Source organism: Schistocerca nitens, chromosome 5 (genome assembly GCF_023898315.1).
Source record: "Schistocerca nitens isolate TAMUIC-IGC-003100 chromosome 5, iqSchNite1.1, whole genome shotgun sequence".
Taxonomy (NCBI): Eukaryota; Metazoa; Arthropoda; class Insecta; order Orthoptera; family Acrididae; genus Schistocerca; species Schistocerca nitens.
In genome coordinates, this window is record NC_064618.1 from 775,301,601 (window position 1) to 775,322,156 (window position 20,556).

Sequence of the window (20,556 nt, forward strand, 5' to 3'; positions counted from 1 at the left end):
TTTAAATTAGTTGTGTCACCCACTGAAGAACGTCTCACAGGTGATGCTGTTCTGTTCATTCGATGAATTAATTCTAGCGAAGAATTTTATTTCCAATCCGATTTCTAAAAATCGTGAAACAGCAGACTGCAGTCTGCAGTAACTTTTTATGTTTGATTAAGAAGGGACAGGTCATGTACAACAACTGGTGCGGGAAGCACGTATATTTTATTAACTGGCACACCGCCATATTTGATGTTATATAAGTACACTGCGAGTTGCAATCTTACTAGGCACTCGATTCTGTAAAGAATTTATATTTATGAAAGTAAGTAGAATTATTTAACTGTAGGCTTATTTGTTGAATATATCTGATTTAACTAACTGTGTAAACTTTTTATGTTTAGTAGACAGTCAGAGATTTAGATTTGAGTCCGCACCTACCGCAGCAGTCTTTGGAAACGATTTAAATACGAAGTCCGATTATTTGAATCACATTTCACGGTCAACTACGAATAACATTGCATTTACGAAAAAGCCATTGTCAAGCGTCTGATACCAAATAATTAAACGTCCACGTTCCAGATAAGCAAATATTAATTACAACCAATCACTATAATACATATACAAATAAATAATATTTTATTTTATTTTATTTATTTTATATTGGTAGCTACGTCGGTAATTGTACTCTTTGGATGTTGTTACTCATTTTTTTTCCAAAGCGCTTTCTTTATTCGCCAGTAAGAGCGTAATAGATTTCAGAACGTATTTCATTATCAGTTTCATAAAATCCAGTTAGGAAATGGAGCCGCATTTCGGAAAACAGTTACGTTCTTGTAGGTGAGACAAAGAAGTTATCTTCAGGAGACGTAAAATTTCTTGTATGTCTGAGTGTATACAGCAACGTCTCCCTCTATAAACTGTCATCAACACGATATGTAACTTACTATTGGGATACAAATGAACAATTCACATTTAATCTTTTAATGCATGCTCACTTTTCAGTAAGTCCTGAAGCATTCTCCCACAAATTATCCCAGAAAACACCGAACTGTGGGGATCGAATGTGACATTTATGAAACAGTTATTCCATAACATTATGTTAGCCTTATTTAATGGTTCTCGCTACGAAAGTTCTCTGTAACATGAAAAGAAGAGTTGACCTATCTGTACGAAAAACTGCTACGTTACAGTGATAATATTATTTATTAGTTTTAAGAGTTTCTCTCCACTGGAATGGAAGGATGTCTTAAAGAGTTTTCATATATCCAGTCTTTAAAACTTCACCACATGAATGTCGAGGTGCTACGCGCGTATTATGCTGCGTTACGGAGCTATTACAACAATGTGTTCATTTTAAACCGTCAACCAGTTGATAGCGTGTTTTTAGCGTCTGAAAGCACTTACCATCGCGATTTCAGCCGTGTGACGTCCCGCCTGGTATTTAGTATTACCAATGACATCTCGTTATTCAGCTACTTATTCGTGTGAAAAAAATTATACAGTGCTCTACTGTAATGTAAGTGATGTCAAAACAAGAAAAGAAATGCGTTAGTCATATTACTCATGGAAAAGCGCAGGATGTAACCAGTTCTTTAAAACTAGACAAACGGTGATATGAGATAAAACTGAGATGACCCAAAACTGAAATGCGCTGCCGTCCTTCGGTTCCCTACAGCTTACAGAGACCGAAAACGAACGCAAATAGACAGCGAGGTGGAGCAGCAAACACTAACAAGGCTTTATCTTTCATGGCAAACACAAACGCAAAACACTCGATAAAACAACACGCAATGACCGGAAACTTTCTGGACAACTTCAGACAGAGGTGACCTTTCCCTCCTATCGTCGGGAACCCACGTAAGGGATAAATATTGAAAGCAGTGAAAGTTGTCTGATGTGCTAGATGGAGCGCGCTTCACATAACAGAATTAGAGAAAATCGTTTCCGATCGCATGGAAGAATCGTTGCTTATTTTAGTTTCATTTCCGTAGCATGTGTTAGTAGACCAACAAATGCTACCTATTTTAATCTTTCGTGCTACAGAATGCTTTTGCGACGGGCAACCATTTTTTTCATTTTTTATTTTATTTTTTTAAACGGTGGTGGTTTGTCTACGTAACGAAAGGTACAGCGTTTCTTTTTTACTTTTCTTTGTTGCGCCTTTTTGCTGCCCATTACTTCATCTGCCCGTCCCCCTCCCCGATTCATTGCACGTACAAATGTAGCCGCGCGAAATCTGGTCTTTCAAAGTCGGAAAACCCAGAAAAATAGAAAACCACATGCTTCAAAAATGTTTCCGCAAGACAAATCCATTCATTACCTAATGTTGGAAGATTTTACTTCAGTCTCCTGCACTGAACGCTTCGTCGTTTCATAGATTACACTAGTTGGGCAATATGGCGGGTGAGTGACATCTAGCAAGGTAGACCGGGAAATAAGCGAACCGCGCCGTTCCTTCTTGTCAGCAAACTCGGACCAACCATTAAAAATAAATAAATAATTCTGAAAGCAAAGCACTTGATAATGGATTAAAAACGTGAATTTTTGAAGAAGACAGCCATGAGTAATGGTTCATACCCGTGATCAATCATTGATTATTTGGGAAAGAAGAAGAGTTCCTGACCGAGCTAGCGCAACCAAGCAGACGTGAGAGTCATTTGAATATGATATTCCACAAGTCATTATCCTATGCATTAATGTACTTGTAACACAAGATCTACATTTAATTCTACTTAAAAAGAAAGTGAATATCGCGGTTATGTTATGCTCTTTTCGGTCATTTACCTGACTACGGAAAGGCGAGTCGAAAATTGTGTACGGAAATCCCACCCGAAGGTGCTTGTATTAATAAGTTCCAAATTCATATTCAACACACAATGGCTACGGAACACTTTAGATCGTATCAATTCGCTTCGAATCCTCGTTTCTGCTAGTGATACTTACAAAAAGAGTTTTCCTCAAATCGCTTACATTAAATTTTTAATCTGAACTAAGACTTATTGGTGAAGTTTCTCATCTCGCGGAGTATTTCTCCATGCTGCTGGGGCTATGGGCCATGCAAATTCTATGACAAAAGCCATTATTACTTCCAAAAGTTCGTGTTCCGTGATGAATTTAAATTATCATCTCACGAAGCGATGGTAATTTCAGATATTTGCAATCGCTGTGGATGTCAAAGCATGGTTCTGCTCCTCTTCTGAATCCAAGCACTGTGTATATTTATCCTAGTAGTCTTTCAAAACTTTAGGAATATCGAGTTGTTGGTCATGATACCTCTCATATGGCTTCACGAAATCTGGAAAATAATTTGTAGTGACTGTCTCCTTTTCTGTCGCCTTGGCGATCTTTGATCTTAATTTGTAGTATGAATCAAAGATAAAATACTCAGTGCATTGAGTAGAAATGAAAATTATTAGACGAAAATATTGAAAAGGTTCTAGTAGGATTCCATAAAATTCCAGAAATTATTAACAAAATGACTGAAAGCTAATTTATATATCTCAGAAAATATTAATACTAGTTATATTCGATTAGCTGCAGCAGCATGAAAGTAAGAATTTTGTACATTCTTTACTTTATTCCTGTGGTGCGGTAAGCCAAGCAGCACAATGGACTGTTTAAGATCCGGCCCATTTAAATCTCATTTATTGTTCCTTGTCAGTTGTAAATTTTAATTAAATTAGATGTTTCGATCACTCAGGAGCATCTTCAGATCTAAAACAAAGTAAAACTAAATATGTGCCATCCAATATTTTACAGTAATTAGGAAAGAGAAGAATTATTCATAAACACAGAATTTACCTAAGCAGTTGCGTCAGAAACCCATCGTCTCTACTTACTTTGTTATGGGTCTGAAGATGATTCAGAGTAATCGAAACATGTAGTCTAATTAAAAACATACAACTGCGACGGAACAATAAACGAGAATTATGTAAACAATTGTTGATTTCTCTCAAGATGATTATGCCGACTACAGTGAATTATCAGCCAGGCTGATGGTGGGGCAGTTGGGGGACCAGAATGGGAATCAATGGAGAGGATATCCCCCTGAAGCCTACCAAAGGCCTTGTTCGGAACTGTGGGTTTGTAACCATTTAATGTATATCTGAAGCATCACCTTTCGTTGAGAGCGTTGTCCCACCCAACTATTAACACAAGCCGTTCACTCAACTAACACTGTGCATCTGTATTAATGGCTAGGTGGGACAGCACTCTCAACGGCGGATAATGCTTTAGGTATACATTAAATGGCTTCAATACCATTGCTTTGAATAAGCACTTTGAAAGGCGTAAGTTGCAGATCCTCCCCATTTACTCCTAATTTGGGTCTCGAACTGTCATACCATAGTACTGTAAAAGATAATATATTGAATTTTGTAAATGATTGTGATGTGAGAGGCGTCACACGCATGCAGGACTCAAATAATTGATGAATATAAAAGTCGAAAGAAAAGAGATTCTTGCTCAGTATGTATGAGAGAACTGACACAAGTGTTCAAGGACTAACAAGAGGCTTCACCAAAGCATAAACTTTTTCTAGAAAAAACATGACTTTCGCAACGTTGTTCGTGTCAGTTTTGTAGATTATGGTACTAAAGTTCACCCAGAAATATTAATGATGAGGATGAATGTAAGCTCTCTTTTAACATGCCGCGTCAAATTCGGATGACTATCTCCATCGTTGTCGGCAGAAGCTGAATCTGACAGTCACAAAATGGTGAGGTTCCACTGTTACGTCAGAGAACGAAATATGGTGGCTGGTTTGCGTAATTATGATATCAAGGGAATGGTGCTTAATGAACTGGTTTTAGATAAACAATACGTTATATAAGCTTTTATAGATTTCTTCTTTCTTTCTAATTCCAGGGCCAAATGATATCCCTTCCGCTTTTCGTATCGTGCCCAAATATAATTTGAACAATGAAACCAAACTGCTGTCATTAACAGGAAGTGACATATCAAACTTGAGAAATAAGAGCCATTGTAATGGTTAGTCAGTTACGTTGCATGTCACAGTAAGCAACGACATTGCTTCAAATTGGGTCTGGTTGAAACGGTCTGAGGACCAGAATATTCCATTGGATTTCACAAGACTTGCAACTGATGATCCATTCTCTGTGGCCACACTGTAAAGCTTATTGCAAACTCTAGTTGAGAGATAGCTTTCGTTGGAAATCGTAATGCTTCTGTCACGTTTTACTAGCGTTTACTACCACGATGCGTTTACGAAGCATGCCACTATCATCAGGAGTATTTCAAAAATATGTACCTCAGCAATAAGGGTTTTGGTACGCAACTTCAGCTGCACACCAAGCAAACAAACCTACTATAAATTCGCTCCCTATTAAACAGAAGTTAACCTGTTATGACTCAAACACGTCTAGTTACGTGAATCCAAACTTTTTGGCGAGAGAAATCACTTCCTCAGAATTTTAATACAGATATCTCCCACACTCATGTATAAATTTAATTATTATTTTAATGCTCAAGTCTATAAAACAGAACGGTTAGACAGTTACAGTTCATAATCACACTCATTTGGTCCCTCGATGTCGAAGTCAGCCACTGGAATTAAATTTCTGGTTTCTGCAGAGTTCCGGCGATCGTCAGCTCTGAAAACTCTCGAAATACTCAGCGGCATAATCACACGCCGTGGGGAAGCCGTCTTGGATGCTACGACGTACTCACTTTGCAGCATGGGAATCAGTGTCCAAGACGTATTAATTTCGATAAAAGTCCTGAAATTAATCTCCCGAAATAGAACGTAAACGACGGTGGTGCGGACTTTACTGATTTCCCAGGATACAAAGTTCCCTACGAGTTACGACACATCGAAAAATGTTCCCAGCCAAATACAAGTTAAAATAACCAAAGAATTCGTCGTACCTTTTCCATTCATGAAATTATGTTTTACCATAAATCATCTTCTTAGCTACATCTCAGGATACGTCATACTCGTGCATGAGATGAAATGTTATCATAATTAATCAAATTACATTCCATATTCAAAATTTTAACTTCCAACAATGCCGGTAATTAGTGTTCCCACATGATCATACTCTCCCCATTGCTAAATCAGTAGTGAGTAAGCCCATAATATACGTAATGTTCCACATTCTATCCACAGAGTTTTATGTCACGTGTCAGAGATAATATCTTTCTGTTTCGCAGTCGTAATCCATATAGATCACTTGAGCAGTTACGCATAAGCATTTGTGCTAGAAGAGAAAACGTGGCTGAGGAAAGGTGAAACTACACTACTCACTAACGTAGATGTAACTGAAATACACGTGATGATAGCAGCATGGTACCGGAAAGCTTTGTGCTTATAGGTACTAGAAAAAAGCAGTTTCTCTTTTAAATTACTGCAGTATAATTTATTTCTTATGTTAGATAATGACCAGTAAAAAAATCATTAGCCTGTGTTTGCCATTGAGTAACTCCGTTAGTTCACCTTAATGAAGTGCGATCCAAGGATCAACCATGTAAGGTCCTTGATATGCCTGTTCGTTAACTCGTAAGATTTTATTTCTCAATTCAAAGACGTCGCTCTGTGCACCCCTGTTGGCACGTACAACACTACTAAGTTTATTCCTATGCATGCTCCTTGACACTCATGAAGTCGTGTTCAAGTGCATTGCGAACATCTATCTTCGAGTCCTGCAGGTCCGTAACTTTGTTACGGTTCTCCATTTCCCAAATCGCACAGGAAACGTTTGTAGGTTTGAGTTCAGGTGACTTTGACGGCAACCGAATCGAAGCATCTCGTCCAGTCCACCCATCCGAAAACAATTCACCCAGAAAGCGCTATCTAACCAGCTTGTTCATACTGGGATATCAGGTTAGGCTTCAAGTGTACCAGTTGTGTACCGCAACCTCGCTGAAAAAGAATGTACCCGTGATGCAATAGTACATAAATCGCGAACACACACTGACTGTAAGACTGCCTCCTTCCACTTCACGTGTAAGATGAGGCCATCCTTCTCACATCCGACGTTTTGCAGGCTCAACTTGCCGAATTCACGAATAGTTGACTAATCAGATATAAGTAGTTTCTTAGTAGTCTTTTTCTGAGACAATTTTGGCCAGTATATCATTGTCTAGATAAGGACGTAACGATTAACACAATACTCTGTACATTGTTCATCATGACAGTTCCAATTTTCTGGTCGCTGTGCGCACTGATTATATCAGACTCCATGCAAACTCAGGTAGTATCTTGTCCACGTCGAAGGCTGAGCTCGAAGGACGTATCGTTTGCTGTTTATGGAGCGTGCTACATATTTCAGTAAATAAGACGTGCCCAGTCCGACGAGTCCGATGGGACTGTGGTTCGATCCATTGAAAGTTTCGTCGCACTTGGGTATCGCACTTCCACTCTATGAATCAATTTACACTCTGACAACGAACCCCTCTAGGGCGAAGTTGCAAGTTCAGTCTTTAGTAAGGCTCATTGAAAGTGTTAACAGTCGATAATGACTCACCATGTACATCACGAGGGCAACAGAAAATGAATGTCTTGAGGTGAAGAGATCAACCTTCTGTGGGATGTACGTATTACACTTCACAATATAGCAGAAATCTTCAAAACAAACCTTTTATTTGCACGATGAACACCGAATGAAAATTGTCGCGCCACAGTGACCACAAAGGTTCGCAACATCTTGATCGAGGACGAACTCCATAGGAGAAACAATCCATGCACGACGTTGAGCTAGGTACCCGCTCTTAAAGAATACGTAGAGAATCATGTTGGTGAACGGGCTGATGAGATGTAATGGAATGTGATGGCATGCAACCGATTGCTAAACTGTGGTGCTTATTGTGAAACTATCCTTTAATGAGTAGCTGCAGATAGTGCGACAACATATTTTACAGGCACGGTAAAAAACATCCAGAGGCTGAATTGGATTAGTGGTTCCAGGTGATGTGAACTGCAATGTCACTTTTCAGGAGGAACAGTTTATACTAAAGGAGCGTAATTTTTATACGCATACCAGGGACCAAGCAAAAGTATGTTATTTTGGCCAGATATTTGTGAAAGGCTTGTGCCGTGGTCGTAGTTTTCTTACGCTCATTTTCCCACTCTTGCTTGCTGTGACATAAATGTTCCCTATTGCCACTGCAAGATCATGCACACGAGAAAGAATCGTAGATGGCAGAGCAATCGTATAGGACACAGCACCTCCAACTTCTCACAGCAAAATAAATAACTTCCAGCCAATTCACAATCCAAATGCCGGCCGGGGTGGCCGTGCGGTTCTAGGCGCTACAGTCTGGAACTGCGCGACCGATACGGTCGCAGGTTCGAATCCTGCATCGGGCATGGATGTATGTAATGTCCTTAGGTTAGGTTTAAGTAGTTCTAAGTTCTAGGGGACTGATGATCTCAGAAGTTGAGTCCCGTAGTGCTCAGAGCCATTTGAACCATTTTTACTATCCAAATGAACAGTCGGCATAATCTCACTGTTGCCGTCCGTTTCGGTGCTAGTACGGTCATCTGTCCTTCTTTCTCACTCTGCGAAATTCCTTGTGTTCCTTTCTGAAGAAATATCGACTTTGGTTACTGTTGTAGATATAATGCAATGTTTTGTTTATCGTTGCCATTGTTATGCTTTGTATCAACACTACTAGCACTGTAGCACTGTCGTGAGTTACACATCGACTAAGCAGATCAACTACGCTGCCTATCTCCCGCTGTGCTCATCATTGGATTCCTCTAGTCCCGCTTCCTGTTGCCACTAGCATCCAGTATTGTGGTTGCATGGCAGACAATACGTGGAGCGTCGAATGCTTAAACATCACTGGCCTTTCGCGACCTCGCATGCAAGGGATTCCTTCTGAGGTTTCTTCGTTGGCGTCCATTAGATCTGCTCTATCTGTAAATCAGAACAATACAAAATATTGGATTTACCTTTTCACTTGTTGAAAACTATAATTTCAAAATTAATGAAGAGTGAAATTGCAAGAATTATTGACACCCTACAATATATATAGTACATTTAATACTGACTTTTCCATATCCTTTTGTGTCTCGAGTAACTCAATTTTTATCATCCTCAGAAGAACACGGTGCTGTCCTCAAATCCATCCGCACTTAACTTGTTGATTCTATATATAATGACCAAACTACAGTGAAATCTCCTACAGCACCACTCTACCGTTGCTAACTTACCTTTCTGCTCCCTTTTTTGCAGTTCCTCTGATTGACGTGACGGTCGTGGCCGGCGAGTCTGCACGTCTGCCGTGCAACATATCCACCAGCGACATCGGCGACACGGTGCTGCTCGTGTTGTGGTACCGCGAGGACCTCGGCACACCAATCTACAGGTAGATAACGTTTACTCCGTTGTTTTAAGGCTTAACCGCATACCGCACTTCTTCCCACTGATTTAGATATAACACTCTATCATATATTCGCCCCTATACACACGTTAAAAAAAAGTTTTTCATCAACCCAGTTCCCAGAACTCGTGAAGATAGACGTTGACTGTGGGTATTGTATCGTAGACACAGTCCCTTTGACTGTTCAGAGATGTCACTAAACCTGCCCAAAGATGTAAACAATCATGCATTAGCAGCGCCTATTAGACGGACGGAAAAAAGAATAATTCCTTCAATGAACACAACACATCAAAAGAAGTCAGTAGCCAGGGCAGAGCATACTAAGTTCTTGGGCGTACATATAGGTGAGAACCTTAAATGGAAAATTCATATTTTGGATCTCCTAAAGCGACTAGGTTAAGCAACTTTTGCAATCAGAATAATTACCAATTTTGAGGATGTAGAAATTAGTAAGCTAACATACTTTGCCTACTTCCTCTCTCTGATGTCATACGGAATAATATTCTGGGGCAACTCAACACTTAGGCAAAAGGTATTCACTGCCCAAAAGAAAGTAGAATAATGTGTGGGGTCCATAGTCGCACATCTTGTAGACATATGTTTAAAAGGTTAGGAATTCTTACAACTGCTTCACATTACATTTAATCAGTAATGAAATTATTTCTCAACAACATGGACCAGTTTAAATTCTACAGTGACATTCATTCTTAAAATATCAGCAAAATGAAAGACCTACACTATCCTTTACTTAACCTATCTTTGGCACAGAAAGGAGTAAAATAGCCTGCTATACAACTTTTTGATAAATTACCAGAAGAAACAAAATGTCTGACAGACAGCAGTAATAGTTTCAAAAACAAATTGGAATCATACCTCCTTGACAACTCCTTCAATACCATAGATGAATTCTTGAATATGAGTAAATAAATCTGGATGTATAAAATATGCTTTTTGTGCCATTTAAGGGAAGGGATGGATAGTATAAATATTGAGGCATAACACTATAATGTAAACAAAAAAAGCTTGTTTCCCGTGCGCATTTCTTGTGCATTTGACACGTTCCACATCATAACGGTTTTTCCGTGCTACTGAGCAATGGAACACGTAACTAACTAACTACGACGACGATCAGTTCCAGTCATTCCACCAGGAAGGAGGTACACAACTTGTTTTGTCTGTAGTTGAACAATGCCTAGACGGTCAGTACTGCGGTTCGAACTCGTATGCGTTGTTACTTTGTGACAAGAAGGACTCTAATAAAGGAAGTGTCCAGGCGCCTCAGAGTGAACCAAAGCGATGTAGTTCGGACATGGAGGAGATACAAGGAGACAGAAACTGTCGATGACATACCTCAGGCCGCCCAAGGGCTTCCACTGTAGTGGATGACCGCTACCTACGGATTATGGCTCGGAGGAACCCTAAAAGCAACGCCACCATGTTGAATAATGCTTTTCGTGCAGCCACAGGACGTCATGTTAAGACTCAAATTGTGCGCAATAGGCTGCATGATGCGCAACTTCACACCCGACATCCACGGCGAGGTCCATTTTTGCAACCACGACACCATGTAGCGCGGTACAGTTGGCCCAACAACATGCCGAATGGACCGCTCAGGATTGGCATAACGTTCTCTTCACCGATGAGTGTCGCATATGCCTTCAACCAGACAGTCGTCGGAGAAGTGTTTGGAGGCAAGCCAATCAGGCTGAACGCCTTAGACCCACTGTCCAGCGAGTGCAGCAAGGCGGAGGTTCCCTGATGTTTTGCGGTGGCATTATGAGGGGCCACGTACGCCGCTGGTGGTCATGGAAGGCGCCGTAACGGCTATACGATACGTAAGTGCCATCCTCCGACCGATAGTGCAACCATATCGGCAGCATATTGGCGAGGCATTCGTCTTCGTGCACATCTTGGGAATGACTTCCGTCAGGATAACGACATCGCCCGACTAGGGTGGCCAGCACGTTCTCCAGACATGAACCCTATCGAACATGCCTGCGATAAATTGCAAAGGACTGTTGGTGGATGACGTGACCCACGAACCACTCTGAGGGATCTACGCCGAACCACCGTTGAGGAATGGGACAATCTGGACCAACAGTGCCTTGATGAACTTGTGGATAGTATGCCACGACGAATACAGGCATGCATCAATGCAAGAGGACGTGCTACTAGGTATTACAGGTACCGGTGTGTACAGCAGTCTGGACCACCACCTCTGAAGGTCTCGCTGTATGGTGGTACAACATGCAATGTGTGGTTTTGATGAGCAATAAAACGGCGGAATGAATGTTTATGTTGATCTCTATTTCAATTATCTATACAGGTTCAGGAACTCTCGGAACCGAGGTGATGTCACACTTTTTTTATGTGTCTATTTACAATTCCACAGCTTACTTTACTCACAGCACTAAAAATCCACCGAAAAATGCATTTTGGAAACTAGATTCTCATCTTTAGACGAAGAACACTTAATCGTCCAATGTAGACTTACACAGGCGGTATTTGTATCCTTAGCAGGATATCAATCATCTTTCTGGGACATGGGAGATCAACAGCCATTCTGGAATGTTCGAGCACGGCAACATTCACTCTAGACCACAGGAAGATGAGCCATTTGACCATCGACTTCCGCCTCTCCCCTTTCACACCATATCTCCTAATAAGCCACATCGCCGCCCGGAGTGGCCGCGCGGTTTGAGGAGCCATGTCACTGATTGCGGGGCCCCTCCCGCCAGAGTTCGAGTCCTCCCTCGAGCATGGGTATGTGTGTTGTTCTTAGCATAAGTTAGTTTAAGTAATGTGTAAGTCTAGGGACCGATGACCTCAGCAGTGTGGTCTCTTAGGTATTCATACACATTTGAATGAGCTCTTACTGCCCCAAGCCACATCACCTCCCCCATTCTCAGAAAACCATTCCTGTCCCATAATTCTACCGTACCCCACTCATAAGCCAGGCCCCTTTCTTGGAAAAAAGCCAGTCAGAGAGTTTCTAAGCCAGTAAACACAGCTCGGTATTTAGATGCTATATCAGATCAGTTTGGTGATCCTTGTTACAAAAGTATCTGTACGACTGGTGAAACTACAGTCTACAATTTAAAGACAAGATTCACAGGATTTCTTAGTGCGCTTTTGCCCTCTACAGCTAGTAAAATGGAAGTCATTCCCTGATGTCTTAATACATGTCCTACCTTCCTACCCCTTCTCCTTGTCAGTGTTTTCCATATACTCCTTTCCTCTCCAATTCTGCGCAGTACTTCCTCATTTCTTACCTTATTAGGCCACCTAATTTTCAACCTTCATCTGTAGCACCACAACTTAAATGCTTCGATACTCTTCTGCTCCGGTTTTACTAAAGTCCATCTTTCACTACCATGCAACACTGTGCTCCAAACGTACAGTCTAACAAATTTCTTTCTCAAATTAAGGCCGATGTTAATACTAGGAAACTTCTCTTGGTCAGAAATGCCCATTTTGCCAGTGCTAATCTGCTTTTAATGTCCTCTTTGCACCGTCCGTCATTGGTTATTTTGCTGCCCAGTTAGCAAATTCCTTTAATTCATCTGCTTTTTGACTGTCAGTCCTAATTTTAAGTTTCTCGTTGTTCTCATTTCTGATACTTATCATTACTTTCGTCATTCTTCTATTTGCTTTCAGTCCGTATTTTTGCTCATTAGACTGCTCATTCTATTCAGCAGATCATGTAATTCTTCTTCACTTTCACTCAGGATTGCAATGTCATCAGCGAATCGTATCAGTGATACCCTCTGACCTTGAATTTTAATACCACTCCTGAAACTTTCTTTCATTTCCATCATTGCTTCTACGATGTACAGACTGAACAGTGGGGGCGAAAGACTTCGTGTCTGTCTTACAACCTTTTTAATCCGTGCACTTCGTTCCTGGTGCTCCGCTCTTTTTGATTATTGTACATATTGTATATTACTTATTTTTCCCTATAGCTTAACCCCGTTTTTTCCGGACTTTCGAACACTTTGCACAATTTTACAATGTCTAACACTTTCTCCGGGTAGACAGACCTCGTGAACGTGTCTCTATTTTTCATTACTCTTGCTTCCGTTATTAACGAGAACGTCAGAAATGCCTCTCTGTCACCTTTTCCTTTCCTAAACTGGTCATCATCTAACAAATTCGCCGCGCGGGGTAGCCTTTCGGTCTAAGGCGCCTCGTCACGGTTTGCGCCTCTTCCCCCGTCGGAGGCTCGAGTCCTCCCTCGGGCATGGGAGTGCGTGTTGTCCTTACCGCAAGTTAATTTAAGTAAGGCTAAGTAGTGAGTAAGCTTAAAGACCGATGACTTCAGCAGTTATGTCCCATCAGATCTTACAGAAATTTTTTTTCCTTACAGACTCTCAATTTTCTTTTCAATTCTTCTGTATAGTGTCCTTATTAGCAACTTGGATGCATGAGCTGTTAAGCTCATTGTGCTATAATTCTCGCACCTGTCAACTCTTAGACTCTTCGGAAATGTATGGATGATGTTGTTGTTGTTGTGGTCTACAGTCCAGGGATTGGTTTGATACAGCTCTCCATGCTACTCTATCCTGTGCAAGCTTCTTCATCTCCCAGTACCTGCTATATCTTACCTCCTTCTGAATCGGTTTACTGTATTCATGTCTTAGTCTCCCTCTACGATTTTTACCCTCCACACTGCCATGCATTACTAAGTTGGTGATCCCTTGATGCATAAGAATATGTCCTGCCAACCGATCCCTTCTTCTAGTTAAGTTGTGCCACAAAAGCTGTGCCAATATGGCTACACTCCATACAAATAGTTTCAGAAACGACTTCCTGATACTTAAATCTATACTCGATGTTAAAAGACTTCTTTTCTTCAGAAGCGCTTTCTTTACCATTGCCATTCTACTTTTCATATCCTCTCTACTTCCAACATCGTAAGTTATTTTGCTCCCCAAATAGCAGAACTCATTCACTACTCTAAGCATCTCATATCCTAAACTAATTTCCTAAGCATCACCCGATTTAATTCGACTACATTCCATTATCCTCGTTGTGCTTTTGTTGATGTTCATCTTATATCCTCCTTTCAAGACTCTGTCCATTCCGTTCAGCTGCTCTTCCAGGTCCTTCGCTGTGTCTGACAGAATTACAATGTCATCGGCGAACCTCCAAGTTTTTATTTCTTCTCCATGGATTTTAATTCCTACTCCGAATCTTTCTTTTGTTTTCTTTGCTGCTTGCTCAATATACAGATTGAATAACATCGGGGAGAGGCTACAACCCTGTCTTACTCCCATTCCAACCACTGCTTCTCTTTCATGTCCCTCGACTCTTATAACTGCCATCTGGTTTCTGTACAAATTGTAAATAGCCTTTCGCTCCCTATATTTTACCCCTGCCAGCTTCAGAAAGAGACTATTCCAGTCAAAAGCTTTCTCTAAATCTACGAATGCTAGAAACGTAGATTTGCCTTTCCTTAATCTATTTTTAAGATCTTCCCCGAGGTCGACTTCTACCAGTTTTTTCATTCGTCTGTAAAGAATTAGTATTTTGCAACAGTGGCTTATTAAACTGATAGTTCGGTAATTTTCACATCTGTCAACACCTGCTGTCTTTGGGATTGAAATTATGATATTCTTCTTATAGTCTGAGGGTATTTTGCGTGTCTCATACATCTTGCTCACCAGATGGTAGAGTTTTGTCAGGACTGGGTCTCCCATGACCGTCAGTAGTTCTAATGGAATGTTGTCTTCTACCGGGGCCTTGTTTCGACTTAGGTCTTTCAGTGCTTTGCCAAAGTCGTCACGCTCTATCATATTTCCCATTTCATCTTCATCTACATCTTCTTCCATTTTCATAATACTGTCTTCAAGAATTTTTTCCTTTCCTAAACTGGTCATCATCTAACACATTCGCCGTACGGGGTAGCCTTTCTACTTTCCATTCTGTGCTCAGAACTGGGTTTCCATCTGAACTCTTGATATTCATGCAAGTGGTTCTCTTTTCTCGAAAGGTCTCTTTAATTTTCCTGTAGGCAGTATCCATCTTACCCATAGTGACACACATCTCTACAACCTTATATTTGTCCTCTAGGCATCCCTGCTTAGCCATTTTGTACTTCCTGTCGATCTCATTTTTGAGACGTTTGTATTCCTTTTTACCTGATTCATTTACTGGATTTTTATACTTTCTCCTTTCATCAATTTAATTCAATATCTCTTCTGTTAACCAATGATTTGTATTAGCCCTCGTGTTTTTACCTACTTGATCTTCTGCTGCCTTCACAATTTCATCTCTCAGAGCTACCCATTCTTCTTTTACTGTATTTCTTTCCCCCATTCTTGTCAATCGATCCCTAATGCTCTCCCTGAAAATCTCTACAACCTCTGGTTCTGTCAATTTATCCAGATCCCATCTCCTTAAATTTCCACGTTTTTGCAGTTTCTTCAGTTTTAATCTACAGTTCATAACCAATAGATTGTGGTGAGATCCACATCTGCCCCTTGCAATGTCTTACAGTTTAAAACCTGGTCTCTAAATCTCTGTCTTACCATTATATAATCTATCTGAAACCTTCCAGTATCTCCAGACTTCTTCCGTGTATACAAACCCCCATTCCATATTCAACTACTACATTTCCTTCTCTTCCTTTTCGTACTATCGAATCCCAGTAACCCATGACTATTTAATTTTCGTCTCCCTTCACTACCTGAATAATTTCTTTTATCTCATCATACATTTCATCAATCTCTGCGTCATCTGCGGAGCTATTTGGCCTATAAACTTGTACTACTCCGGAAGGCATGGGCTTCGTTTGTATCTTTGCCACAATAATGCGTTCACTATGCTGTTTGTAGTAGCTTACACTCATTCCTATTGTTTATTCATTTTTAAACGCACTCCTGCATTACAACTATTTCATTTTGTATTTATAACCCTGTATTCACCTGACCAGAAGTCTTGTTTCTCCTGCCACCGAACCTCACTAATTTCCACTATATCTAACTTGTAACCTATCCATTTCCCTTTTTAAATTTTCCAACCTACCTGCCAGATTAAGGGATCTGACATTCCACGCTCTGACCCGTAGAACGCCAGTTTTCTTTCTCCTGATAACAACGTCCACCTGAGTAGTCCCCGCCGGGAGATCCGAATGGGGGACTATTTTACCTTCGGAATATTTTACCCAAGAGGACGCCAGTGTGGATGAAATTGTTTTCGAAATTCAGATGGAATGTCGGCAGGCTCAAACACACTACACACCAAAGTCGTTTTGTTGCCATTCTCCCCAAGGTCTAAGAAATTCTGATGGAATGTTATATATCCCCTCTGCCTTATTTGATCTTAAGTCCTGCAAATCTATCTTAAGCTCTGATTCCCAGTAGTGGATCCCCTATCTCTTCTAAATCGTCTCTTCTTCCTTTTTCTATCACATCAGACAAATCTTCCCCCTCATAGAGGCCTTCGGTGCACTCTTTCCACCTATCCGCTCTCTCTTCCGCGTTTAACAGTAGAATTATGTTACCACCCTTCCTTTTAATTTCATCGAAGACTGTTTTGACTTTCCTACATGCTGAGTAAGTCCTTTCGACAGCCATATCTTTTTCGATTTCCTCACGATTCTCACGTAGCCATTTTGTCTTCGCTTCTCTGCTCTTTCTATTTATTTCATTCCTCAGCATTAGCGGTACGTAATACGTCTGTCTGTCTGCTCCATAGCTGAGTGGTCAGTGTAGACAGCTGCCATGCGGCGTACCGGGGTTCGATTCCTGCCACTGCCAAGGTGGGAGGACTGGTTCGCCTCGTGATGCCAACTGAGAAGGTACTTGACAGAATTCTGGCGGCTACACGGTCTGGAGAAACAGCAAAATGGCAGGGAGAGTGATGTGCTGGTGTCACGGCATCTGGTAGACATCAATTGGGTGTTCACGGCCTGGCAAGGAGCTCGTACAATACGTTTGTTCTTAGGAATGACAAATATCCTGTCTATACTCTTTCGTAATGGAGGGCACCTACAGTAACACCTGTCTGAAAAATAGCGTAATTTCTAGGTAAATAAACAAGTAAGCATCCGCAGCTCGTGGTCTTGCGGTAGCGTTCTCGCTTCCCGCGCACGGGGCCCCGGGTTCGATTCCCGGCGGAGTCAGGGATTTTCTCTGCCTCGTGATGACTAGGTGTTGTGTGCCTTTCATAATCATTGACTCGCAAATCGCCGAAGTGGCGTTAAAGGACTTGCAGCACGGCGGCCGAACCTCCCCGCATGGGGCCTCCCGGCCAACAATGTCATACGATCATTACTATTAATAATAGGTAAGCTAGTAAATAGAGCTCTCGCGGCCAACGAGTAACCTTATGCTGGATATGAAATACTTCGTCAGTTGCTGTTGTTGTTGTTGTGGTCTTCAGTCCTGAGACTGGTTTGATGCAGCTCTCCATGCTACTCTATCCTGTGCAAGCTTCTTCATCTCCCAGTACCTACTGCAACCTACATCCTTCTGAATCTGCTTAGTGTATTGATCTCTTGGTCTCCCTCTACGATTTTTACCCTCCACGCTGCCCTCCAATGCTAAATTTGTGATCCCTTGATGCCTCAAAACATGTCCTACCAACCGATCCCTTCTTTTAGTCAAGTTGTGCCACAAACTTCTCTTCTCCCCAATCCTATTCAATACCTCCTCATTAGTTACGTGATCTACCCACCTTATCTTCAGCATTCTTCTGTAGCACCACATTTCGAAAGCTTCTATTCTCTTCTTGTCCAAACTAGTTATCGTCCATGTCTCACTTCCATACATGGCTACACTCCATACAAATACTTTCAGAAACGACTTCCTGACACCTAAATCTATACTCGATGTTAACAAATTTCTCTTCTTGAGAAACGCTTTCCTTGCCATTGCCAGTCTACATTTTATATCCTCTCTACTTCGACCATCATCGGTTATTTTACTCCCTAAATAGCAAAACTCCTTTACTACTTTAAGTGTCTCATTTCCTAATCTAATTCCCTCAGCATCACCCGACTTAATTTGACTACATTCCATTATCCTCGTTTTGCTTTTGTTGATGTTCATCTTATATCCTCCTTTCAAGACACTGTCCATTCCATTCAACTGCTCTTCCAAGTCCTTTGCTGTCTCTGACAGAATTACAATGTCATCGGCGAACCTCAAAATTTTTACTTCTTCCCCATGAATTTTAATACCTACTCCGAATTTTTCTTTTGTTTCCTTTACTGCTTGCTCAATATACAGATTGAATAACATCGGGGAGAGGCTACAACCTTGTCTCACTCCTTTCCCAACCACTGCTTCCCTTTCATGCCCCTCGACTCTTATAACTGCCATCTGGTTTCTGTACAAATTGTAAATAGCCTTTCGCTCCCTGTATTTTACCCCTGCCACCTTCAGAATTTGAAAGAGAGTATTCCAGTCAACATTGTCAAAAGCTTTCTCTAAGTCTACAAATGCTAGAAACGTAGGTTTGCCTTTTCTTATTCTTTCTTCCAAGATAAGTCGTAAGGTCAGTATTGCCTCACGTGTTCCAACATTTCTACGGAATCCAAACTGATCTTCCCCGAGGTCGGCTTCTACCAGTTTTTCCATTCGTCTGTAAAGAATTCGCGTTAGTATTTTGCAGCTGTGACTTATTAAACTGATAGTTCGGTAATTTTCACATCTGTCAACACCTGCTTTCTTTGGGATTGGAATTATTATATTCTTCTTGAAGTCTGAGGGTATTTCACCTGTCTCATACATCGTGCTCACTAGATGGTAGAGTTTTGTCATGACTGGCTCTCCCGAGGCCATCAGTAGTTCTAGTGGAATGTTGTCTACTCCCGGGGCCTTGTTTCGACTCAGGTCTTTTAGTGCTCTGTCAAACTCTTCACGCAGTATCTTATCTCCCATTTCGTCTTCATCTACATCCTCTTCCATTTCCATAATATTGTCCTCGAGTACATCTCCCTTGTATAAACCCTCTATATACTCCTTCCACCTTTCTGCCTTCCCTTCTTTGCTTAGAACTGGGTTTCCATCTGAGCTCTTGATATTCATACAAGTGGTTCTCTTCTCTCCAAAGGTCTCTTTAATTTTCCTGTAGGCAGTATCTATCTTACCCCTAGTGAGACAAGCCTCTACATCCTTACATTTGTCCTCTAGCCATCCCTGCTTAGCCATTTTGCACTTCCTGTCGATTTCATTTTTGAGACGTTTGTATTCATTTTTGCCTGCTTCATTTACTGCATTTTTATATTTTCTCCTTTCATCAATTAAATTCAATATTTCTTCTGTTACCCAAGGATTTCTATTAGCCCTCGTCTTTTTACCTACTTGATCGTCTGCTGCCTTCACCACTTCATCCCTCAGAGCTACCCATTCTTCTTCTACTGTATTTCTTTCCCCCATTCCTGTCAATTGTCCCCTTATGCTCTCCCTGAAACTCTCTACGACCTCTGGTTCTTTCAGTTTATCCAGGTCCCATCTCCTTAAATTCCCACCTTTTTGCAGTTTCTTCAGTTTCAATCTGCAGTTCATAACCAATAGATTGTGGTCAGAATCCACATCTGCCCCAGGAAATGTCTTACAATTTAAGACCTGGTTCCTAAATCTCTGTCTTACCATTATATAATCTATCTGAAACCTGTCAGGATCTCCTGGCTTCTTCCATGTATACAGCCTCCTTTCATGATTCTTGAACCAAGTGTTAGCTATGATTAAGTTATGCTCTGTGCAAAATTCTACAAGGCGGCTTCCTCTTTCATTCCTTCCCCCCAATCCATATTCACCTACTATGTTTCCTTCTCTCCCTTTTCCTACTGACGAATTCCAGTCACCCATGACTATCAAATTTTCGTCTCCCTTCACTACCTGAATAATTTCTTTTATTTCGTCATACATTTCATCTATTTCTTCATCATCTGCAGAGCTAGTTGGCATATAAACTTGTACTACTGTAGTAGGCATGGGCTTTGTGTCTATCTTGGCCACAATAATGCGTTCACTATGCTGTTTGTAGTAGCTAACCCGCACTCCTATTTTTTTATTCATTATTAAACCTACTCCTGCATTACCCCTATTTGATTTTGTATTTATAACCCTGTAATCACCTGACCAAAAGTCTTGCTCCTCCTGCCACCGAACTTCACTAATTCCCACTATATCTAACTTTAACCTATCCATTTCCCTTTTCAAATTTTCTAACCTACCTGCCCGATTAAGTGATCTGACATTCCACGCTCCGATCCGT

General features: G+C 41.0%; 1 protein-coding gene across 1 annotated transcript in view; it reads left to right on the forward strand.

Annotated features, from left to right (window-relative positions):
• LOC126259570 (nephrin-like) overlaps positions 1–20,556 on the forward strand; it is a 1,073,586-nt gene that overhangs the window by 338,588 nt on the left and 714,442 nt on the right. Inside the window, exon 2 of the mRNA XM_049956477.1 lies at positions 9,183–9,315. Coding sequence (XP_049812434.1) covers positions 9,183–9,315 — 133 coding nt within the window. The remainder of the gene's footprint in view (positions 1–9,182; positions 9,316–20,556) is intronic.